At 46.0% G+C, this 26,519-nt stretch overlaps 2 protein-coding genes across 3 annotated transcripts in view; one reads left to right on the forward strand and one right to left on the reverse strand.

Annotated features, from left to right (window-relative positions):
- The window catches only part of LOC135825383 (tripeptidyl-peptidase 2-like), a 138,919-nt gene that overhangs the window by 66,888 nt on the left and 45,512 nt on the right, over positions 1–26,519 (forward strand). The window contains exon 1 of one of the 2 annotated variants that reach the window (XM_065338122.1): positions 25,337–25,669. The exons of the other annotated variant lie outside the window; for it this stretch is intronic. Coding sequence (XP_065194194.1) covers positions 25,502–25,669 — 168 coding nt within the window. The 5' untranslated portion in view covers positions 25,337–25,501. Of the gene's footprint in view, positions 1–25,336; positions 25,670–26,519 lie in introns of those variants that run through there. 2 annotated transcript variants of the gene reach the window in all.
- Positions 3,938–25,173, reverse strand: LOC135825283 (protein rogdi homolog). Its single transcript, XM_065338022.1, has 13 exons — positions 24,888–25,173; positions 22,281–22,352; positions 19,947–19,995; positions 19,054–19,099; positions 16,584–16,638; positions 15,576–15,665; positions 14,351–14,464; positions 13,820–13,918; positions 9,235–9,348; positions 8,392–8,438; positions 7,188–7,230; positions 6,043–6,126; positions 3,938–4,867 (listed from the first exon to the last, which is right to left on the reverse strand). The coding sequence occupies exons 1-13, from the start codon at positions 24,903–24,905 to the stop codon at positions 4,850–4,852; spliced, it is 849 nt and encodes a 282-aa protein (XP_065194094.1). The 5' UTR covers positions 24,906–25,173; the 3' UTR covers positions 3,938–4,849.

Below are 26,519 nucleotides of genomic sequence, written 5' to 3' on the forward strand. Positions count from 1 at the left end.
TACTGGTGCGTTCGGGTCCCGTCATTCGCGATTTAGGTTGATCAGTTCGCATTTGGGGGAACAATGGGCCAGTTCTAATTTCTTACTTTTACGACGGGGCAGTACCAGTAAAGGTTTTTCAAAACCGCTCACAGAGCGATTTTTATATGTATAATTTCAGCTCTTTTTCCGTTCCCTCCCCACCCCAACCCCGAAGGTAAACATGATGACCACGCGCGCGATGTACTGTATGTAGCCATGCGACTGCAATAACACACTGAAACATACCAGCCCTCCCCGCCTCGCTACCCCGCACACAGATACACAAACATGTGTATACACACGGCACACACACGTGGCCACGCACACATACGCACATGCACACGGCACAAACAGGAAATTCTTCATGTATAATGCCATGCAAAGCAGTGGCCACCGTACTTGAGGAAGTCAGTTGTGAAACAAAAATAATTCAACTACAGCGTGTAGACAAGCTGACGGCCAAAGCACAACATAGCAAACATGACATTTGCCCAAGGATTGCAGTTTGCAGACCATGCCATGGAAGCAGCGAATACAGAATGTAATATCATACAAAGTGACAAGCAAGGACGTGGCCATCATACAGCAGAAACTTGCAGAAAGTCACATATCCAACAGATAGAGAAGTGAACAGCAATCTGATACAGCCCACACAGGACAAAGCGGACCTGATACTCGTCCCAGGATCGCAAGTGGCAAACCCTTTTCAATGCATAACATGCAGGTGTACGTTAGACGCATGAACATCTGACCGTGTCGCCAGTAGGCCTTGGCGGATAATGCTCGAAAAGGTGGCAGATTCTGCTTTTTTTGCACCGAAATTGGCAGAACCATACAAACCTTATGGCGGGCAATTCCTCGAATTCTGCTCCATTTCTTTATCCACTTACCAAATATGCATGAAACTTACCAGAAAAAGTACCGAATTCTGCCAATTTTTCTGCCGGCATTATCCGCCAAGGCCTAGTCGCCAGCATACAATGTCATCACATGTTTACCCCACAAGTTACACACATGCACAGTAGAAGCACAATGAAAGCAATGGAAAAGTACGATGTGGTTGCTGAAGCATCTTCACACTTCAAATTCAGACTTAAATGTGGTCGTCACGGGATGATATACCTGCAAGATACAAGTGATGAAGAAAGAAAGCAGAAGGTCGTGAGGTAGGCTATGAGACACCACAAACGGTTCACCTACATGTCTGTTCAGGGCTAGTGCACTCACACGGAGAATTGTCATAATCGAGCATTTCGCAAACTGAGAAGTGCAATGAAATCCACTTGCATGCACAGGAGCAATTTTGCAATATTATGATGCGCAATTCGACACGATCTGCGATGCTGCGTGCGATGTGCCCTGCTGTCATGATAGTGACAGTCACGGCGGTATGTTTTGTCAACGTCGCCCGTGCACTCTTCTGTCAAGTCCAAAGTGCTCACATACTTGGCAATGTTTTTGCAGTGATTAACTTTTATCCTAGTTTTCTTTTTTACTCTCTTTCTCACTCCTGTGTGCAGCCACACCATACGTGCTCCCACCCCTAACACACCTAGTCACATGCACACCCACATACACACGCACACAGCAACAACAAACAGCCTCTGCGGGGACAGCAGCAACAGCAAGAAGAAAAAGAATGAAGTACCCGCAGGCCGTGTCGATCTGCACATCGTCCACTCTCTCATGTACTTGGCCTGCTTTGTCTGTGTATCCATTTCATGTGCGATCCACAAAATCGACTAGACTGTGGGTGCAATACGCTCTCTACCTGAAGACGTTCTTCTGGCGACATCTCGCCATGTACTTGGCCTGGCTTTGTCTGTGTATCCATTTCATGTTCGATCAACAAAATCTCAATGCACTACAGAGACTAGACAGTGGGTGCAATACGCTCTCTATCTGAAGACGTGAACCATTATATTTTTTGGAAAAGTTATACGTACACCTGAAACGTAATGAAGTACAGGAATAGAGAGAGTGACTGCAATACGCTCTCGACCTGATATAGTGATAACGTGAGTACGAGACACTCTCCACCTGATAACGTGTTAGAAGGTAACATGTCTACAGTCCCACCGTACCCTTCCGACACGACTGTGGACCATTAAATTTTTTTTGAGAAGTTATACGTACACCTTAAACGTAATGAAGTACAGGAATAGAGAGAGTGACTACAATACGCTCTCGACCTGATAACGTGAGTACAAGACACTCTCCACCTGATAACGTGTTAGCAGAAGGTAACAGGTCTACAGTCCCACCGTACCCTTCATCATTCCTCATTCACCATCGCGCGATACCCTGGCACACACTGGCAACATATCAATGGGGTGCCTTACCGTCGTCTAGAGGAGACGTCTTCGCAGCAATATTTTCCCTCCTGCGCATTCAGTCGCCGACGCGACAGCGTTCACGGGGCCGTTCCAGTTGCGGAAGACATTCGATTCATCGGGCCAATTCAGAAACAGGGCCGTGGACACACAGGGGGCAGAGGAGAGACATTGTTAGTGGACAAGAAATATGCAGTGGCAAGTGGCGAGTGCCGCATGGGTGTCAAGTTGTCATGCACAATTCAGCTATTACTTACGGTCCAGCTAGTCCTGCCATTGCTCGCTCGTCCTGGTTCCTCCTCGTTCGTCTTCCTGCACGTCTGCACTTCTCCTTCCCCACCGTTGGCTTTGCGGTACGGGGGTGCCGGAAGGAATTCCCACCATGTATCCATGTACATGAAGTCCCACCATGACTCTCCATGTACATGTCCACGGCCACGTCAGCAGTTTGTATAGTACCGGAAGGAGTTCCCACGATGTCTCCAAAGGCCTAGAGCGGACGTCTTTGCAGCAATTCTTTTCGCCCTGCGCATTCAGTTCGCCGACGATGTCTCCAAAGGCAAAGGCCTAGAGCCTAGTAGAGGGGACGTCTTTGCAGCAATTTTTTTCACCCTAGTACCCTGCACATTCACTCCGCCGACACGACAGCGTTTACGGGGCCGTTCCAGGTGCAAAAGGTCCACGTCAGCAGTTCTCAACTATTTCGCGTACGGGATAGTCGCCGCGACAGCGTTTAAGGGGTCGTTCCAGGTGCAAAAGGTATCCATCAATGGCACTTTGCAGTATGGGGTACGGAAAAGGGGCCTCCTCGTTCGACTTCGTCGACTTCTGCAGTTCTCCTTCCCGTCAGGGGTACCGAAAGGGGCCTCCTCGCAGTTGTCCTTGCCGTCAGGTCCACGTCATGCAGTTCTCAACTATTTCGCGTACGGGATAGTCGTCTTTGTCGTACGCGACATCGGCGTTTACCGAGTGGCATTGGCACAAAGCAGACCGTTGACGGGGTCACGTGTCAAAAAAGTATCAACAACGTGTCGACTACGTGTCGACCACGTGTATAGCGGTACACTCAGCGGTACACTAATTCTCGTGCCATTCTCGTGTCACAAAACTGGAACATCGAGTACCAGTATGGAAAGGCTTCAGACAGGAAGCCTTTCCAATACATGGTGGTGTACAAGAATACATGGTGGTGTACAAGCATACATGGTGGTGTACAAGCATACATGGTGGTGTACAAGCATACATGGTGGTGTACAAGAATACATGGTGGTGTACAAGCATACATGGTGGTGTACAAGCATACATGGTGGTGTACAAGAATACATGGTGGTGTACAAGCATACATGGTGGTGTACAAGCATACATGGTGGTGTACAAGCATACATGGTGGTGTACAAGCATACATGGTGGTGTACAAGCATACATGGTGGTGTACAAGAATACATGGTGGTCCACAAGACAATGTACTACAGTGTACTAGAGTGTGTTACACCCACACTAGCACTAGCACTAGCGCAGCTGTCCAGTATAATCCACATGCTTTGCTAGCCAGGCTGCCCACGGCCAAACATACACAAGTCACATTGGAAACTCTGATAAGATTGTATTGCACTACTGCACTAACACTACTACAATTCTGCCAGGCAGTGTCACACGTACACAACAAAGTAAAAAACAAACAAGCCGATAGCACTCGACAGCACCAGCATCAACAACAGCTTACTAAAAAAAATGAATAAGGAGGTATAGCAGTACAACTGCAGATCTAATGGCAGGTTACTCACAACCCATACCGAACTTAAAGAATTAAACTGTGGATGTGAGTTCTAATGACAATAAAGCTCAGGCACAAACTCTGATATATGAAGTATATGAGAGCCATGGGAAGCCATGCAGTCAATGGCGGATATTAAACAAATGAGAAAGCGAGCTGCCAGTTTCTTTCTACAACCTGGACAGGAGTCGGACGTGTAGCTCTTCATCGCTAGCCCCCAACTCAACAGAAAAAAACATATCTAAAGCCTACATGTCGTGAAGGGAGTGAGCGGGATTGGTCTAAAATTCTATTGATGATGACTTTGCATGGCTTTGCATGTGGTAATAGTAATACGGTCAACTAAAACCAGAGTGAGGTTAGGAAAGTAAAACAATTCAGAAGATGGTCTAAGTTTATATGACTTGCATAGGGATTTGGAAAATATGAGGCTCTTTTGGATGGTTTTAAAAGAAGAATGATGTCAAACAAGGCAAGAATGAAGCAGCCACGCCACGGCTAGCCAACCGAAGAAATAATGAGATGGATCGTACTTTTTTGTTTGGGGAGATGGCTTCCTAAGCCCATTGGCACTGGCTGGTTTGTCATCAAGGAGTGACTGAATCCAGAGGAGGCTCAGATAAAGTGCACACATCTAGAATAGACACATACTTGTATGCGTGACGTTAGTAGCAAGAGTACATAACCCCTTGGTAGTAGTAGTACTACTACTAAGTTACTGTCATCTCATCAGTGTGATCTGTGCAGTACATCAACACACCAGCAACACACCAGCAGCAACAAAAAAAGAGAGAGGGAAGAATACAATTTCTGACTGCCAAAAACCACTGCAATTCCATTGAACCTACATACGACTCATACACAGTCTGCGTATACATACACCAAAACATATGTATGACTCGTACAGAAAGGAATAACAAGTACGAGAATAATTACAAGTTACAGTGCCGGTAAGCCTGTCAGCCCCCCCCCCCCCCCTCTTACGCACATACATACGTGGGTCTGCGAAAGGAAAGAGCTTCGAGCTGACACATGCAAGTTCGCAATTTGTGTTGGAAGTTTTTTCTTCTGCTGGCACGACAGAGAGCATAGCTCTGATCCAACTACAGCTCCTTTCCTTTAGGCAAATTGCTGAAAGGAAAGCTGCATATCCGGCGACCAAGTCCTGTGACCGGCAGAGAGCCAACAACCGGGCCCTCCTTCGGATGCCACTGGATATCTAACGCACGTGCTTGAAGGCCGCACTTGGCACGCTGGCAATTGCATTGCACACTGGCGCCTGCCAACAGACCCTCCAGTTTCTTGGCAATGCCAGTGCTCATATTAATAAAGAGTGCTGGAAGAACACCGCCATCCATTGTATGAACAAAGGTCTCGCCTACGTGGCAGATGACGATATTATCTTCAAATCAGCACCTCTGGCATTATTCGGAGAAGGGTGGTTGAAGAAAGCCAAGGAGAGCGGTCGTCCACACACTGAGCCGTCTATCTGTGTTCATAACTGGCGCGTATACGCGGTACGTTTGCGTTTCATACGTGCCAGGACGCACATTCAGGCTTTCACAAAAAAAGCTTTCAAAGTACTAACGTTCTGACACTACTAGTCAAAGTGACTGGCGTGCACCTCTGTATGTGCCTGAAAAACGGTGGAAAATAGAACAATTTCCATACGACCCTAAACCTAGCAAAATACACACAAACTCTGTGGTTTAACGCGTACATACGCCAGTTGTGAATACAGCTCTAGAGGTGACACAGGCCAGAACCAGCATCACCTGGAATGTACTTCTGAAGTATCTGTGATGCCATCTAGTGTTCATCATCAGCCATCCGTGTGAGTGTTGTGAACTAGTACAATGTACCATTACTTTGCTCTGACTGTACCTGGCCAAACAGACAGGCTACAGGACTAACCTTTTCTTTGAGTTGCTGACAAAGCTGCTGAGCGGTTGTGAGTAGACAGAGCACTTCTGCTACCCAGGGCATGGTTACTTCAATCTAGCACAAGAAACAAAAATCAGAGCAGCAAGTCTCCTTGAAACCGTGAAAAACTTTGAGAAAGCACCATACCAGCTAAACGCAAGAAAGTGAGTAAGTGGGCAGGTGGATGCGCACATACGAGAAAGAGAGACAGAAATTGTGTGTGTGCGTGCGCACGCGCGTGTGTGTGTATGTGTGTATGCGTGTATGTATGTGTGTGTGTGTGTGTGTGTGTGTGTGTGTGTATTGTGTTCTGAGAAAAAGTATATTCACGCACATGCGTTCTGGCAGCAAGTTGTGCTCTGTCGGGGTCTCATGTTGAACTACTGTACAAACAGAAATCTAGTCAAAATAACTTCGTCCAGCTCTGAGAAATAACAGTTCGTTGGGTGAAATTCAGTCCATAAATGAAACGTATTGAAAGACAAAGGCAAATTGCCGTTAGTCCGAAACTCTTCAAATGAAAAGGACAATATTACTTTGAAGTACCGTATTATCTCTAATATAAGCACAGTCTCCAATAATAGCACGTCTCCAATAATAGAACACCTTGGGGCGGCATTCAAAAAATAAAGTGCTCAGTCTCCATTATAAGCACACTGTGTAAATTCATTATCTGTACCGGCGAAAAACCCCTGAAATGTGTGTGTCTGACATATAAATTTGGCATGGCAACATGCCTCTGGAATGAGGTTGAAATAATAATGGAACAGTCTCCAATAAAGGAATGTTTCCATTAATAGCACGGGGCGGAGGTATATTGAAAAAATAAAGGATCGTGCTTATATTAGAGATAATACGGTAGATATATAAACTTGAGAACACCTCCGTGAGGCTCCGTCTCACACACTCCACAGGCTCTCAGCTGCATCTTACACACCCCACAGACTCTCAGCTGCACTGAATAGAAAATCAGACTTTCTATTCGGAGCAGCTGAGAGCTTGTGTTAGGATGGAGGTGTTCTCAAGTGTAAAGGATACGCGGAAATGGAGTTGAAAAGTTCTGAAGAAACAATTAGACGTATACGAGAAAAGTAGGTACTGTACTGGATAGTAACATCCCAGACGTTGTTGCTTACCCTATTGACCGCCGTCACTTCGTGTCTTTGCTGTCCACGATCACTGAGCACAAAGCACAACAGCGAACATGGTCTGTGTAACAGAACAACCAAGCCACTGGATTTTCCAATGACCGGCCATTTCATTGTACAGTCAGACCTCGCATAACCGCACACATCCGTTTTCCATATCCAGATAGGCGAGGGAACCGGATAATCGAACACACATGCTGTATGTATGCAAGGCATATGCTGTGAATCGGTAACCAACGATTTTCTTCCGGATGGCGAGGGAACCGGATAAAAGAGGACCGGATACCGTATTTTCCGGAGTATAGTGCGCACTTTAGATGTGCTATTTTAGGCCCTAAATCGCAGGTGCGCACTATGCTCCGAATATGAAATGCATGTGCTTTAATGAAGATTGAAGTGCGCACCCCCAATGAAGATTGGGGGTGCGCGTTATACAAAGGTGCGCACTACACTCCGGAAAATACGGTAAGCGAGGTCTGACGGTATTTACACACATGTACATCGTCGTATGAAATTTAGTTTGTTATTTTCCACTCCGGCGTTGTTATAGTTTGTGATTTGCAATACAAGGTGTCCAGCGTGCTGAGCAGCACCAGCATGTATTCTCTTTTTGTTGTGGTATACATGTAGTATCAAGCAAGCTCCAATACCTGGCAACAGGATAAGTAACATTTAACTCCACACAAAGATAAACCTGCTCCTTAATTTCCACTGCCCAGCACCATGTTTCGAGCTGCACTGCTTGCAGCTGACATACAGGGACATGAAACATGTCCCGCATTGACAGGTATCAGATACCTGAAGATTGATTTGACAAGAAACTCAGAGCAGCAATGAAAGTGGGCCAGTTCTCCAGCTCTCCTGTTAAGGGCATTTAGCTCACCATGCCACAATGGCAAGATGCTAGCTGGCAATGCTACAATGCCAAGATACCAAAACAGCAAATACACGTCGATTTCCATCGTGTGGAACCGAGGGGTCCAGGCGCCCTGAGGTCGCCCATCTCCGAAAGTATTTGCCCATGTTGTAGTTGCAAACAGTCAGTGAGGTGTTTCGTCCCGACGACTCTGATGTGGAGTGCTGGGCTTCGTTTTCTTTTCTTTCTGCAACCCAGTACATTTCCCATGAAGTTGCCACAAATAGAGTAACGTATCAGCATTGCATGTACATGGCATAATAAGGGATCACGTACAATGTTGAGCCAACGTAGGCACGGACTGGGGCATCCACAGGTATCCTCTGCAAACCATACGCACGCACGCACACACGCACACACACACACACACACGCACGCACACACACACACACACGCACATACACACACACACACACACACACACACACACACACACACACACGCACACACACACACACACACACACACACACACACACACACACACACACACACAATCCAGACAGAATCTAAACCAAAGATGAAACACAGTGATATGTACAGGACTTGGTGCATCTGATGTAGTCGTAGGGGGTGCGGCTATTGAACATATACCATCAGCAATGCTGCCAGTTAAAAGCCAAAACATGACAATATTTTACCATTAATACAGGTGACACTGCCGTTCAAAATTAAGACCTATAAAAAAGCAGACTTTGGCAACTCAGCTACTACATACAGCCGTATAGATTTTTTTAATACAGGGTAGCCAGGTAGGTTTGCAGTAGATCATGATCCATTTCGATTTCCGACGTACCAAGAGAGTAAACAATCAGCACTTTGGTCGAGTGGTTGTGGGTTGTTAGCCTGCGAATCACCAGGTCCCGAATCATCACAATCACAAGGTGCCGGTCTTCCACAATGGGGAAGACCAGGAGAATCCCGACAGCTCCTTTTTGTTTTGTTTTATAGAATCTTGAATTCTATAGCTCAAGACAGCATGGCGAAGTCTGAGACAGAGATACGCCCATAACAGCCATGCAACACATGTACGAGTGAGTATACAGTAACACTGTACTATTTGGTTGAAGTACAAGTCATGTACAGTGCACATACTCTGGCACACATACGCCACACTTACCGGTCCAGCTTGCGGAGGCGCCGGTGCAATGGTATACACGGCGGCCACTAGGCGAGAGCAGTGGATGTAGAAAACTATCATGGTGTCGTCGGGGACAAACGGTCTCAGGTTAGCCTGCAGTGATTGCACACAATACAGCACATTGTACACATTACAGCGCATGATGGACTCGGATGGAGAGCCAATGGTTAAGCATCAAGGAACTGCAAGTTACGTTATAATGTCCACTAACACCACCAGTTACTTGACCATCAGCTTATGCGATAACACTGCACAAAACTGACCGGCAATACCGACGTTCTACACCTAACTGGATATCAGCTCTACAACCTGTAGCACGTCTTGGGTGTGCACTCTTTCCAAGTTGGAAGGCTGTTGGAGTGCGCATCCAAGACGTGTTAGAGCTGATATCCAGTTAGGTGTAGAACGTCAGTACCGTCGGTCAGTTTTGTGCAATGTTATCGCATGAGCTGATGGTCAAGTAACTGGTGGTGTTAGTGGACGCGTAACTTGTAGTTCCTTGGTCCTTTTTCTTTACTGTACATGTATAGAGGTTATGCAAATGGCGTCAGGGAGGTGAACTAGCGGATTCGCTTATGGACGCTAAGGGTACATTCGATTGGTTGGATCTGGATCCAGATCAATCGGATCCACTCAGTATGTGCACATTCGTTTCAACGAATCAGGATCCAGATCCAACGGATTTAGATCCGACCAACCCTACTCTGGGAGCAGGGTTGACTGGAAAACCAGATTCTATTTCGCCAAAAATGTACTGTACTCTGTACGTGTACAAATGGCAGGAATAGAACGGATGATGTGGAAATCTTTGCTTTCCCTCATCGAAAACTTCAAAAATCACTAAAATTCCAGATTCAATCAAGGGCAGCGTTTGGTTGGACCTTGGTGGATCTAAAGGATCCACTCAATCGATCTGGATTCGGATCCAACCAAATCGAACATGCCCTATTAAAGGCTGTAATCGTTTGGTTGGATCCGGATCTAGGTCTAGATCTCAGATCCGTCGGATCCTTCAGAATCGACCGATTTATTTCGGACCTTGACTGTTGCCATGTTGACGAAGCCAAAAAAAGGCGCTCACAGGTCATCCAAAAGGGCGAAAGCCGTACTCATCATGCGCATCATACGGAAAGTCAACAAGAGTCGTTTATGGATGTTGTGGCGTACTCATCGTACTTCCACCCTCGTGGTGCTCCACCTGCTCTAATTCATACTGTAATACTATTATCTTGGCTTTTGTCAATTGTACCTGGTTCGTTCTTCTTCGTGCTTCCATGTTTTTTTATCTCCTGGTCTTGTGCGAGCTGCGGCAAAATGGATAGTGCTGGTGATCTTTGTCGACGGAGAACTTGGGTCAATGCTCGTCTTGTGGCAACTGCAGTCGCCAGCCTCTTGCGAGGCGATGACATGCCTGACACCGTTTATGATGAGATATGTGTCTTGTCCCAAGAGCCAGGCATTCCTGAGCTTCGCCGACTTCGTGGACTGCATCGGCGTGCTTCCGTACCACGGCAGGTGAATTATTTTGAAACAGTAGCGCCCATACAGATCGACCTCGACTTCCACCATCATGTTCGACTTCAAAGAGCTACAGTTGATATTGCTTGTGCAAAACCCGCACAATCTGTGCATATGGTGGTCGTGCACCCCACACCTATCAGAAAGCAATTGCTTATCACGCTACGGTGGCTTGGGAGCAAAAGCACGATGCGAGAGCTGGCAGACAAGGGGGAAGTATCGAGGGCCACGGCATGGGTGACTGTTCGGCTCGTGTGCTTCGAGCCGCAAGACATGACGACATTGCTTATATGATGACCGAAGGGAACCAGTGCAAGCCGATTGTCATGCCGCACAGCATAATGATATTATACATGGTGTGCTGGGCGCCATTGATGGATGCCACATACCCGTCAAGGCACCGGAAGAGGCAGCAGATACGCATCTCAATGGGAAAAGGTTCCACTCTATCGTGCTACAGGCAGTCTGTGACAGGAACCTGATGTTCACATATGTGTACTGTGGGTGGCCGGGTTCCGTCCACCATGCACGTGTCTTTGACAACAGTCCACTGAAACAGCTCACCACAGCAGACGTTAACCGCTTCCTCCCGGGTGAATCATTTATTGTTGGAGATTCGGTGTATCCTTTGTTGTCCTGGTTAAGGACTCCTTTCAGAGATGACGGCCATCTCACAGCAGCTCAAACGAATTACAACTACAAGCATTCATCGACCCAGATGTGCACAGAACGAGCATTTGCACTTCTGAAAGGGAGGTGGAGACAGCTCAAGTATCTCAACGTGACGAACGTGGAGAATGTGACCGACATCGCCCTCGCTGCGTGTGTACTGCATAATATGGCTATCATGCACGAAGACGAAGACGATGTCAATGACTTCCTGAATGATCTGCCCGAAGGTGAAGTACCCAATCCAACGTTGCACTATTACGCATGAAGACGACATCAATGACTTCCTGAATAATTTGCCCGAAGGTGAAATCCCTAACCCAACGTTGCACTTCCAGCATAACATCGGCGATGTCCACAAGCGCGATCGCATTGTTGACCTCATTGCATAATACTTTGTCATGTCATGTCGTTATTCAAGCATTGGGTAATTGAAGACTGACTGTTGTGTGTGACCTGGACTTGCGACTTCTAGCGCATTCATCTGGCTGTGTTATTTTTATTTCTGTTTTGCGTTTTGGCTCCGCTTCCTCACCAATGACCTGATGATATCCATTGGGCAAAATACGTCATACGTCTTCATTTCTTCGCTTCAAGATCCTGCTCTTGGGACGTCAGCTGCAAGGGACACACTGCATGACGGCAGCAAATTTTAGGACTCGCTTACTTCCACCACGTTTTTTCCCGATACCCATCATTGTTGAAACATTTCTCTTTTTCCGTATCCCGTAGTAGTCGCCATCCATCTTCTATGATTCTCCCTTAGTCTGGTACATACTTCACTCAATCCCCTCTATTTCGTCTCAGTGTTGCCTGGAATAAGCTGCCAGAAGAAAATCCGCTGTCTGACATCCGCTAGCCGATTTACTGTTGCTGTCCGTAGACACCATCTGCACCACAAGTATTCTGTGCAAGGTATACCACATCTTTGCAAGTAGCTTCTGCTGTTCCTGTTTGTATTATTTTTATTCCTTCACCTCATCAGGTCCCTTCCTCCCTCTCTCATAACAGCCACCTTCACTTCCTTTCCCCATGAGACTCTCTTTGATAGGCATCCATTTGCGTCTGGAGAATCCTTGAAAATATATAATATCAATCATTGGAGTTTGAGAGTTCTTTAAAAGCATGTTTCGTATCTTTTGGTGAGCTTCAAGCATTTTCATTGAATCTTAACAATTTTGGTCTCAAAAGAAGCAGGAAAGACCCACCATTCAATAGCAAAAAACACTGGAGCGTGATGGTCTTATCATGATCGAAAGAGAAGTTAGAAGTCTCCGAAGGGGGTCTGTTTTCACACCGCGTACGAAGCAAGTTTCCACATTGTGTAACTCTGGCAATGATTATGTTGCCCTCCTAAAACTTTGCCTGAACGCTTCCCTAATTGTACATTCAAAATTTGTCAGCATGAAAGTACAGACTACAAATAGTCCACACCACAATGAGCCGCACTTCTCTTCAAACATTTGAGTTTAAAATATTGACGGATTTTTATTCCTCTTACAAATGAAAGCTCAAGCTTTCACAAAAGACCCAAGATTCACAATTTCACACAAGGGAAACTAAAGTTATCACCAAAATGGGTTGCGGCGTGTCGCTGGGACTGAGAATTTGTCCACTGTGTCGGACCAAGACTCAAGAGTACAACACCAGGCTATGTACTCTTGGTCGGACGGACGAGGGTTCAGCTTGTGCATTGCCGCGTCGCGGCTTTGCCAAAGCATCTCAATTGATGATGTAATCGCATATCGTATTTTCCGGTGTATGAGCAGCACTTTGAACACTCAAATTTCACACCAAGAAAAAGGCTTATACATGTACTTCCATGATCAAATTACCGGTGATAAATAGGGTAGATATCTGTATCTCATGGCAAAAATGGAGGGTGCGGCTTATACTCCGGAAAATACGGTAACTGTTAACTTCATCAATCTGCGGACAGAACTGTTTCGTCCTTTGTGGACTCATCAGCGCAGCACAGAGGAAATGAGGCCGAACCTGATAGCAATGGAAATAAAAATTTCCAATCAGGCCCGAACGTACCTTGCCAGAGTGCTCAAACTGACTAGTAACTGTTAACTTCTATTGTTTGATAAAAACTCGGATGTCAATAGCCAATAGTAATATGTAAAGCGAAAAGGACCTAAAAGTGTTGTGCCTTGTTGTCTCACTATCTGCCAGCATATTATCTCGATATTTTGGTGGACTGTTAGTCACAACTAGTACTTCGTAACTTATAGGTCCTTTTCTCATTACATATTTCTATTGTTTGTGTGATATTACACATTATGTGTACACACTGTTTGTGTGATATTTATTACATATGATTATACTATTATTACATATGATTATACTATGCGAACGAAGGTAGTGACTGTACCTGATGGTTCAATCGAGCTTGTTCACCTAGATCCCACTGATCCGGTATCATCAGACTATCCACAGCTTTACTCAGTAATACCTCCAGCTGCTGCATGAGCTGGAGAACAACAACAGCAATAGCAACAGCAACACACACACACACACACACAGAACAACCATGTACAGCTGCAACACTGGGAGAGAGAGAGAGAGAGAGAGAGAGAGAGAGAGAGAGAGAGAGAGAGTAAGAGAGAGAGAGAGGAGAGAGAGAGAGAGAGTAAGAGAGAGAGAGAGAGAGAGAGAGAGAGATTGTGTGTGTGTGTGTGTGTGTGTGTGTGTGTGTGTGTGTGTGTGTGTGTGTGTGCGCGTGTGCGTGTGCGTGCAAGTGCATGGTGTATGTACTTAGAAGTATGCACATGCGAGCAAGCGAGCACGCAAACACTGTCAGCCATACACCTGCAAAATCAAGTAACAGATATCTCGTATACGATGCGCAAGAGTAGCTATAACATGCACATGTACATGTAAGTATTGACTAGTGACTACCTACCATACACGCCGCATCACCATGACTCTGCGCATGGCTACTGGCCAGTAGTGCAGCCGGTGCTGCATCACTCAGCAAGTTGATGGCACGGGATACACACTGGCCTGATGTACGCAGCTGTGCAGGCCATGGGAAATATGTGCATGACACATGCACGCGCGCACGCACACACACACACACACGCGCGCGCATGCACACACACACACACACGCACACACACCCACACAACAGGCTTTGCAAAGCTATACCGTAAAGTAAAGTCCGCTGCAAACGCCCACTTCGCAGCAAACGCCCACCCCAGCGGGTCCATACTATTTTCGTGTTTTTCAGGTCAATATAGTTGTAGAAAACTGGCATGAAGGTCGAATGCGTACGAAAACGGCTGTAATGCCTACAAACTGTCTATGTCTTACCAGGAGGCTCTGCAGAAGCGATTGTCATTATCTTGCTGCAAAGAAAAACTTCTGTCGAGATTTTCTTTCATTCGATGAATGAGTCGCCTTTGTGGTAGTTCGCTCTCCATGTGGTAATGCCATAGAATCCAACTGGTTTTCATGAAATTTATGCAGTGCCACAATGTCGTGCTTTCAGAACGGAACAGTGATTGTTCTGACGAAGCGTCATTCAAAAACGTGACTGGTCGCAGTATTGCAGTTGCAAGTCGAACAGGGTATGTCACAGAATCTACACCTACAAAGTCGCTGCTAACTTGTTGAAAACTCTGAAGTGTTCGAGAAAAACACTTGACTTTGAGCGTTGTGTGATTTGGAAATGATGGCTTGAAACACCGTCAGAAGTGTATTTGGTTCCTGCAATACTCTGTTCTTCACTACCTTGTTACTCGGAAGAAACTCCCGTTTGGATTTGCGAAATAAAACAACCATCATTTTAAAATCACTACGAGCCAGCTTGTGTCTAGTGCCCAAAGAGATTTTGAAACCAGGAAAGCGGACATAGTTTACCGTAGCAAAGCACTCTTCGCTCTACGGTGTGAGATGCACTTTTGTACAGTAGTGGTGACAGTGCATGGGGTCAGTGTGTACAGGCCAGCAGATTTTGCAAAAATGGGGTGGGCGTTTGCAGTGGACTTTACGGTACTAGTAATGTAATTATTCAGAGCTGCATGCACACAGAATGGTGTCATACAAACAAGGGGCCAGCAGCTGAGAGTTGCATACACAAACAAGCAAATGACTGCTGCTGCTGCACTGTCCTATAGTTGTCTCACCTGGATCAGTGGCCAAACAGCATTCTCCCGCAGTGAAGTAAGCACTGGCGCAGAGTTGGACTTGGCTGATGGCAAACGAAGGGATATATCCTGAATAGAATACGCCGATGGAGACAACACTTCAAAGTCAAACATACAATTCAACACCAGTTCACTGGGACAGTCCCTTTTCGACTACATATCAGTACTATACCATGTACAGAGTAATGAGATTATCTACAGTCTTGCTCAATGAAATCCAGCCGCGTCACTCAAGCACGCGCCGGGCGTTACGCAGCCCTAGACCTGCAAACACCGGGCTACGAAACGGCGCAAGGCGCACACTTGAGTGACGTGACTGGATTTCATTGAGCAAGACTGTAGTCAGTAGTATGCTGCAGAAATGAATTGTCTAGGGCATACTTTGGTATGTATTTGGGGAGGCAGGGAGGTAAATACTCAACGATCTGTACAATATGGGTTTCAGGGACAACACGGAACTGTTGCAATCATCCCTTAGTCGCCACTATTCACCATAGTCAACATAGTGATAAATTTCACCCCCCCCCCCCCCCCGTTGATGCGTTATTTTCTTCCGATAATTATGTTCTTTCTTCTTTCTTTTTCCTTCTCTTGCCATGGCTGGCTAACGCCCCCTCCTTTGCATTGGCTTCTGACATTGGACGGTGAAATAAAAAAAATAAAAATAGTCAGCATTGAGATGTTTTAAATATGACATTATGAGTCGGAATTTATTTAATTAATGACACCCCGATTCAAGAGGAGACAACACCGGAAGACATGATGAAACTAGTACAAAGCAAACAACAATTGGCTTGAAAGCACTATTGTACCTGGCTGGGCTGGGAGCCTGCTTCACTCAATAATGTATGTTATAGGACAAGGATAGCCATCGGAATCCTTCAATATCAAATTAAATATCTATGGGGCAGCATTACAGCAGCTGGTGTGTATGCTGAGGAAAGAACTGGATAAAGACACTTTCACCAGTCACTCACAGCCACTCACCGCATAAACAATCCGATGCCCATCTACTGCCACGATAGCTTTCATCACTTCCTGGCTGAAGATAAAACAGAGAAAAACAATTGCATATAGAAGAAGTAAATGAAAAGGCGACGAGGAGACAATAACTTTATTAATGCGATTAATAGTATAAGTGAAGCGGACATTACAAAATGATGAATGAGAATACATGTATCTAAAATGGTTGTTCCTAATCGATTTTCTTGAGACTATCATCAGGGAAAATCGTCTCACAATAGAGGCTATACGGAGAAACAAACTACTTATAGGTTAATGGATAGTGGGAAGTATACAAGGTGAGGTGTGAAAAAAAACTAAAGTGGGAGAGAAGACGAAAGAAATTAGAAGAAAAGATGTGAGAGTGTTCTGACGGTGTGAGCTACTACAAAAGGTGAGTGAAATGAAGGCGTGGAAGCAGGTGAATGTGATAGAGTGAGGAACTGTGAGGTGTAGGTGTATGCGAATGAATACGTGTGTGAATGCTAGGTGAAGAGTCTCAGTTTTGTGACATTTTCTTTCTGAATGCATAGATTAGGATTGTGTTTACGGATGAAAACAGCTTCTAATACCTTAAGTTCACGAAACCTACGAGCACGACACAAAACAGTGAAGCATGAATCATCATACACTGAGCGGCATTGGCTACTAGACAAGAGGTGTTTCTTAATGGCTGACCCTTTCGTTGTGGTCTCACCTTCAGTCCGGTCATCTTCATCTTGGTTGTCCAACTCACTCTCTTCATCACTACTCTCACCTTCCTCATCCTCCTCCGCTTCCATCCCGTCCTCTGCACCCAACGACAATCCCACGCTACTGCTCGCTGCCAGTCCATGTCCGGTTGTAGATGCTATTACCCGCGTACGAGTCATGCTCCTAGTTATTGGTCTCCGTACCTGTGTTTGGCCATTTCCTTCAGTCTCACGTACCTGTGTACTTGTAGTCCGTTCAACCGGTACTGTGTGGTTCTGTTGTAATTGTGCAACTGGCACCTGTTTGCGGGGACGGCCTCGTCCAGGTCGCTGGGCTTTGGCTCCATCTGACAATAGGTACAATGGTACATGTTGTTTGACGCGTGCGTTCAGGTGCTGAAGGGTTCTTCCTACATATCGGCTATCACAATGCCGACATTCAAAATGATAGATCACATGGCTAATCAGTTGGGTAGGAAGAACATCCTTCTTCACCGTGAACGCACGGGCCGTAGTAAAGACTGTTGTCAATGCTGTACCGTACAGCCGTATAGCCTCTATTGTGAGACGATTTTCCCTGATGATAGTCTCAAGAAAATCGATTAGGAACAACCATTTTAGATACATGTATTCTCATTCATCATTTTGTAATGTCCGCTTCACTTATACTATTAATCGCATTAATATAGAAGAAGGTAAGGTAAGGAAATATATCTCAGTAATCGGAAGGAGCCTCTTGCTGTTGTGGGAAGTGTGTGTGATCGGCCACAGAGAGCAACCGTGGTGGTGGTGTAATCAATGTACACAACGTCAATTGCTGTGGCTACAACTACAAGTCAATATGATTTTTTGCGCACGCGCAAAAATATGTTAACACAGAAGGCGCATGCTCTGTTCCCAACAAACTCTCACGCGCTCATTGTTCTCCGAAGTCCACTGTTCCTGATTTCAGTTCTTGCTTTGTCCGCATTGGCAGTGGATTTCTTTCTCAACTTCGGCCGTGCCTTGCACTGCCGAGTGACGGAAGTCCACATGCAAACTGCCATGAAAGCTGGCAGCACCGGTCCTGGGTAAGCGCTGATCAGACAGACTGAGCCCACTTAGTGTGGGTGCCAGAGCATAACCGAATGTCACCAATGTACCGACTGTACACTCAGTAACTCAATATCACTCTACTATTGTCCAAAACCTGTGGTACCCCCTCTACAGTTAACAGTGAATAGGAGGTTCTCTATTTGGGGAGTCAACCTTGCTTACCACGCTCCTCATACGGCTCATTCAGCCTCTCACACTCAGACGGCTCACTCAGCCTCGGCTCACTCAGCCTCGGCTCACTCAGCCTCGGCTCACTCAGCCTCCGCAGCCGGGCCCTGCCCGGCTGCCTCCATACGGCTCACTCAGCCTCCGCAGCAGGGCCCTGCCCAGCTGCCATACACACACATTCACACAGCTCTAAGCTGTCACTCACTCGGAGCCTGGCAAAGCAATTGACAAACTATCCTATTCCCCAAACTGGTTGCTCGTTGTGTGAGTGCGGCATGCAGATGCTTGTGTTAAACTTCAATTGAAGAGCAAGACAGAGTTCAAACATTGCTTGCTACACAGAAGTAAAATAGTTCACACAGTGTTCAATCAATACCTGTTGGCAGAGCTTACTGATGCAGAATGCAATGCCTGCTAAAGATCTCTGCTAGGGAAGAGTCACAACACGGTAATGCCATGCTTTGGAAGATCTGGGAAGATAGATAAGATGCTGAACTTACTGAGGAGTTGAGAATACATATTTGCAGGGCTTCGAACTAGCCGTCTCTGCAAACACAGAACACAACACACCCATGGTGCTTCCACATCCTATATTCCCGCACTGGAAGCCCCAACCCAAACATAGGTGAAACTTTCACGAACAAATGCAAGTACATTCCATCAAAAATACTCCACAGTGCATGAAAAATCCTCCTGTGCTGGCTGCATCTCAATACTAAGGCTGCGTTTACACGACAACGCACGACCAGTTTTCCGTTTTCAGTCCCGCATTTCTTTTTTCGTTTTCGTGCGTTTACACGATCAAAGCCGATCCGAGGTGGTCCCGGTTTGTATAGTTTTCGCGCGTCTACACGGGAGCAAAGGATCCGGCAAAGTTCGTCATGTGCCAAGTGTTGTCATGGAAGCACCAATCACACTCAAGTAAAAGTTGAAAACAGGCCACACGGCAACACTCGTCACATGACGAAAATTGTAAAAACAATTTTTTTGATTGTCGGATCCGTGTGAACGGCCAAAAACGAAACAAACGTGACGGAAAACGAGGCCAGCACACCATTTCGACTGTTTATACACCCAAATTTATCCGGCAGAACATTTCCGTTTTTAAATTCTTCCACCTTGACCAGCGTTTTGGTTTTCTTCCGCTTTGGTGTACAACTTTTACGTTTTGTTCCGCGTACCGTGTAAATGAACCATGCATCCGAAAGGATTTTGTTGCGTTTTCACCCCCAGCGTTGTCGTGTAAACGCAGCCTATTAAAGGCATAAGCAATTTTAAAGCATGCTACGCCGGATTGGACTGGACAGGATGTCTAGTCTACATGGAAATATTTCAAAATGAGGCTGGGAAAAACAAATCCAGCAGTGCCTCTCACAAAAGAGGAAATCCATACCTTCTTTAGAGTCTTTTTTCGAATTCATCTTGAAGAGGTTGAGACAGCGCTGGCACCCAACAACAACAAACGCCAAAGAAAAAAAAGGTCAGCATCATACACAACACAAGCAGCACTACACTACAGCTACTCGCAATGAGACCCTAGCATGGCCGACGGAGAGACAACGATGGTTAGTCGAACTGACAATCGCCCTTTTCAGTTGCTAGTTGCTACTCACACACTACTGATTAGTGATAAAGGGCAACTGGCCTGGAATGATCATTTTGCAGAAGTATTCAATGGCAGGTTTTTGAAATTATCTCAGAGCTGTGTTTGAGAATTTTACAATGTGAGAGTGGCAACTAAGCAGAGCTGCTATTAGCTAACAAAGTACCGTTACTCCTTCCATGCCCAGCAGTAGGAAGACCCTGATAGACATTCTCCTGAATAACATCACAAAGCGGTGATGCATGAAATGCAACAGCATTACAACAATAGGTAAAACTGAAAATTTCTGGTGACTAACTTTTAACGTTTCTCCGTGAGACCGGTGTTACAATACTGCTTCTACTTCCTGTGTATGTTAGTGAGGAAAACAAAACCCGGCACCTGGTGTGCGGGTGGTATGTGTGTGGTGTGTGTGTGTGTGTGTGCTTGTTTGCTGGTGCAGTGATGGAACGTTGGTGCGCACGCACACAAGAGTGCGGAGTATCTGGGTTCCCACTTCGTACCTGTGCAGGTCAGCTTTTCAAAAGATCTAAGCGTGGCAATGCTATGTTCATCACAGACGGTGAGTTTGCTGATGATGTAGCCTTGTTAGCACCCAGCCACTCGGGTGCCCAGCGCATGCTTGAGGTATTCTGTGGAGGTCAGCGGATCATTCGGGCAGTCTCCCAACATGACAAAGACAGTGTTCATGGCTGTTTGGCACCGAGTCCACGACAGCGACCGTACCCCACTAAACATACAGGGAAACGCCATACAGCATGTCAGCCAATTCACGTGTCTTGGCTCAGATATTACACCAGACGGACAATGTCACACTGATGTGTCCAACCGCATAGCTGCTGCATCCAAGGCCTTTCTCGGCTTTGGCAGCCTCGACTCGTCAGTTTTTCGGAAAACATCCCTTGCATCCAAGACGAAACAACACACCTACACATGCTATGTGCTGTCTGTGCTGTTGTATGGGTCTGAGAGCCGTACACTGTTGCGTGCTGACATACGCCGCCTTGAGCAATTTCACAACCGCTGCGTTTGTGTCATCCTCGGCATCTCGCGTTCTAAACAGTGAGATGACCGCCTGTCATCTGCCTCGCTACTTAGAATGTGCATTACAGAGCCAGTTGCTGACATGGTCACCCATCGACATCTGCAATGGCTTGGCCACATTGCCAGAATGTATGACCATCGGCTTCCAGAGGCAGTGTTGTTCTCGTGGCTCCATGCACCACGCCCTGATCATGGCCCCAGGCATCGATGGCGTGATGTGGTACGTGATGACCTCAGGGCGTTCGGTCTATACACTGATTGGTCCAACCTCGCAGCTGAACGTGGCGAGTGGATCCCATCTCGGATGCCATTGTTGCACGGCACTTGCAACTTGATACGCCAGTCAAGTCAGTATGTTGTAAGCGGCTCTTCACCAGTCAAAGCGGACTTCGTCGGCACAAATGCAGGGAAGAGCGTCTGCGAACAATCCGGTGCTATGTGCTGTGAAACGTACCATCGTTGGTTTGCCAGGCGAGGTGGATTTGCCGTGCACAACTGTTCTCCCAGCTTTGGTGACGCTCCAGTTTCCGAGACAGATGCATCTCGCCCACCTGATTGCAGCCAATGCCAGCTCCACCGGCACACCCGTGCCCACTGTTTCCGGAGCAAAGCGGGGCACCACCGGCACAACTGCAACCGCAGAACATGCAGCTCTCGCTCCGAACACCGCACAATCACATGCCCGACCTGTTCTCGGAAGTTCACACGTCCCCAGTACCTGGCTCAACAAAAATGCAAGAAGTAACTCTGCCCTCCTTGCCTCTTCGAAGCACTGCATCACCTTTAGGTGGCAGTTTCAAGGTTTCAGGGTGGTGTGTGTGTGTGTGTGTGTGTGTGTGTGTGTGTGTGTGTGTGTGTGTGGTGGTGGTGGTGGTGGTGGTGTGTGTGTGTGTGTGTGTGTGTGTGTGTGTGTGTGTGTGTGTGTGTGTGTGTGTGTGTGTGTGCGGTGTGTGTGAGTGTGTGTGTGTGTGTGTGTGCGTGAGTGTGTGTGCGTGTGTGTTTACATCTAATCGCTACTATCACAGCATCAGCAGCAGGCCGCGGCTTAGTTTCTGTTTGTTGCATTGCAATAATACGTACCTCAAGGCAAAGTTTCAGCTGATTGATGGTGAGTGGCACCTGACTCTTTATCAGCCATTCTCGCTCTTGTGCCTACGAGCAACAAGAACACAACACACACAACAAACAGAATGTCTGACAAGACCAGCGTTCCTAATAGCAAATACAACATGTATTGTTATCAGGCTTATGTCTGTTTTGATTCACACTATAATATTTATACTAAAGGTTAACCACAGGACCACTACATACTACGGTCCGAGTCACAGAACAAATGCTCTAGCCACCACAATTTCACACATGCATGCACGCACGCACGCACGCACACACACACAAGAACATATCCAACAGTGGATCTGGAAAGGCACGCTGACATAACGCGGTGACACCACACAATGTGTTGAATGATAGTACATGTAAACAAAACAAGTCAAGTTCGCACATCCGCGTTACCACCGGCTTGCAATTGTGTTGAAAAACACAACCAGGTTAGAGAGGTTTTGTGTACGAACTGCAAAGTACATGTCGTTGCACACAACGAGAAGTGATCTATTTATGTGCAAAAACACACGCCGCCACTCACCATACACAAGCACTCCTCATCAGTGCTGGGTACATAATATCAAGAGTGCATAACCCCCAAGAGTGTGCAACTCCAGCTATTTATAGATGGGGTCTGTGACGGCAGAACTTCACATCACGTGACAAACCCGTACACATTATATTTGCACACGGTGCATGATAGATACAGGGTTGTACGCAAGCCTGCTATGGGTTCAACTGCCTTGCGCTTTTGCAATTGCGGTCATTTTGCACGGTTTGCCAGTGCAACCTATTGAGCCATATCACGTGATGTGAAGTTTTGCCGTCGCAGCACTGCATAGAGATTGTGCGGGCAGTTGCACACTCTTATGTACTCTTGCTAATACGTATAGCACTCATCAGCTTGAAGGAGTTGAAACAGATAGTGTTTATAATTCTTCAAAGGGGGTCAGCCGTGTAATTAGACTTTTATTCCAACAAAATTGGTCACCTACAGTCCATTCATAAAAAGATGGGCCCTGGCTCTGGCGAGCTCCCGTTTTTGGCGATGTTTCATTTTATCGTACACAGTGCAGTGCTGAGAAATTTGAAAAAGGGTCCAAAAAGGTACCTCAACTGGGGTTTGAACCGCATAATGCACTGTTGCAGGCAGGGTCAAACGGCCTGGATGTTGGTGGTTTTCCCCAATTCAGTGCTTTCGGGGCAAAACCTGGCCAAAATCATATTCTTGTTAGGGCTGCATTCGATTGTAGAAACTGGATCCCGATCCCCGCCGACCAGATAACTTCGATCGGACGGATACAATCGAATGTGCACAACCGATAATCCGTTTCAAGGCCTTAGCAACCGCGTTGCTACAGCTCATCCCGTAGTATCTGTACGCGTTGTGGTAAACTCTTGACCTAGTGTACGCATATTGCGAGTTTTGAGTAGATACGAGTCGTACTATCGAAATGAATCCGTCGAATCCGTCTCTGGGAGGTGGGTTGACTGGATCCGAATCCGTGCTCTCGGGATCCGGATTCGTACAATCGAACATGCACAAATTTGGCGAATCCGGGTCCGGGGCTGATGGATTCGTACAATCGAACATGCCCTAGGTCTTTTTGGAGAAAAAGACTTCAGAAACATAATTGGAAGAGGATTCCATAGGGGATTGCATACAAAAATTCCAAAAAAAACTCAAAGTTTGACCCATTTATGGCCAAAAGCTAGAAGTCCATCTTTTTATGAACGGACTGTACAACACTATAGAGGCGAGGCAAATAGTTCAATTATTTATTAGAGGTGTTTTGTATTGGGTAACATCACTCCATACAAAGCATATGGAATGATGTCTATACAAAGCATATGGAATGATGTCCATACAAAGCATATGGAATGATGTCCATACAAAGCATATGGAATGATGTCATTCACATAACTTCTTTACTGGTTGCCATGGACGGCATGCGGTACTGCACTACTGTAGGGCTATTCTAACTACAATGCATAGGGCGCAAAAGAGCACAGAGCTAGTGAGGCACCTGGACGTCTAAAAAAACCAAGTAATTACACTTGTGCCTCAATGGATGAGCGTTTCGAATTCTGTGATGCATGACGCCCGCTACACCATTCTCAGTTTCTGGCATGTACTCCTACAGTCAATTATGTAGACATGTCCCCTTTTACCAGCACTCGGCATGCACATGTACTACTATTGCCAGTATTGGGGACTGTCCCGCAACACTACAGATGCGTACACGTATTGGGGATAGTACGTAGTAGCAGCCTCACTCTCTACTATAGTGGTCACGCCTGTTCGCTAGCTTACATGTAGCGATGCACCCTTTTCATCCTAGAAATATTTTCTGCACTTTCCTGGTCTCTATGAGAATGGCAAAGAGATTATAGACAGCCATGTTTCTACAAACTTTCATGCTTCAATGCAGTCAAGGATTGTTTTCCAAATAATGTCATTGGCTTATTTGCAGAAATTTACTTCGAAGTATACAGAAAATAATTAAAAACAAATGCAGGTGATGGCTATATGCAAACAAACTTCCAAAACTACACTATACTATACTATTGTTACTACTGACTGACCTGAGCATTCAGCTCCATACTGCACGATACACTGTCTGTCAAAATAATTTACCCACAGGTCACAGATCCTGAAATGCTGACGCCAGAATGCCTTCAGATCTTTTATTGGTCTAGTACTACTGATACTATGTACTTATGTCGTCTTCACTCCTAGCAGTCACAGCTGCAAACTAAGCAGCACAGATCAGGTACATGTACATGTAACAAGTAAGTTAGTTTAGTCTATCAAAGAGTCCTCGACAACACCATGCGCCACTATCAAAATTTTACGTACGCAAACAAACATTCAGTTTTTACTACCAAAAAATATTTCAAAAGTAAAAGCGGGTTTCCCCCTCGATCCGCTCTGTGCATTATCAACATGACGCTACACGTGCGCACCCAGTGGCAGGTGTTTTCCTTTCCCAGCAAAAATCACTGTGGCATGACGAAAAATTTCAAAAAATATCTCCAATGTAATTGTTGGTCTTTCCTTGTTTGGTTGAGTGTGGTGTCTTTACTCGCAAAGAAGAGAAGCCATTCTCTTTCGTCAAACAGTCATACTTTCTTCAATTCTGTTTATAATTATCGAGAATTATACAACCTATCGCGGCGTAGTTTGACTGGTGCCGACAATGGCGGATTCCGTACCCCCAGAGGGTGTGTTTCCACTTGAGGCTCTGGTGCCGAAGAAGGAAACAGGTGCCCAAGCTTTCCTCACCAAACTGCCCAACTATGACGGACGGGATGTGACAATAGCTATTTTGGACACTGGTGTTGATCCCGGAGCTCCAGGGCTTCAGGTTTGTTCGACAATGCCTTGCTCTGTATTCAGTGCGTCTTTAGATTAGGTATCCTCAAAATTGTGGTGGGAGAAATTTGCCGTGTATACAAGTAGGTACAAGTACAATACGTGCATGACGATGACAGCATGTCACAAGACAGGGAACACATTGTGTTGAGAACAGTGTTCCGAAAAAAAATATTAAAAAAAACCTTTCCTAGTTGCAACTATAAACCGGTTGGCGGAGTCACAAAGTACAGTGCTAGTACACCACTGCATGTACTGTAGCGGACATTGAAATCCGTTAAGAAGTCAAGCGGTCATGGGGCGCTGGCCTTGCAGCCGCGAGCACTGCTGGTCCATTTTGACAGTGTACGTGAACTACAGTGCATGTACACGCTAAAAGCAGTAAGGGCGCCGGCCCCGGTCATCCCATCGGATTTAAATGTCCAGAACAGTACTAACTGCTGAGTACTACAATGTACTGCCAGTACAGTAGATATCGGTTAGAAAGTCATCGGACATAATGATAAATCGGCTATATTGATACAAAATGAAAATATCAAAAGCAAAATCAGAAAAAAAGCCAGTCAAATTATCATTATAACCAATATATCGGATACAGCGATAAATCGGCTATAAGGATACAGAATCACAATTCAAAACACCTCTTTGTACAGAAAAAATATCGTCTATAAATAATAGCAACACACGAGTGTGACGCATTGATGTCTCGACTTGGAGCCACATGTGTGTTTTCATAGCATATTCTGGTCTGATGCTTACTGGATGATGCCTTAGCAGCCAAGAAGTTCTTCACTCTGGACTGGAGAAAGTGCAGTAGCATGCATCATGTATCAGTGCCCTAC

The sequence above is a fragment of the Sycon ciliatum genome, chromosome 1 (assembly GCF_964019385.1).
Source record: "Sycon ciliatum chromosome 1, ocSycCili1.1, whole genome shotgun sequence".
NCBI lineage: Eukaryota > Metazoa > Porifera > Calcarea > Leucosolenida > Sycettidae > Sycon > Sycon ciliatum.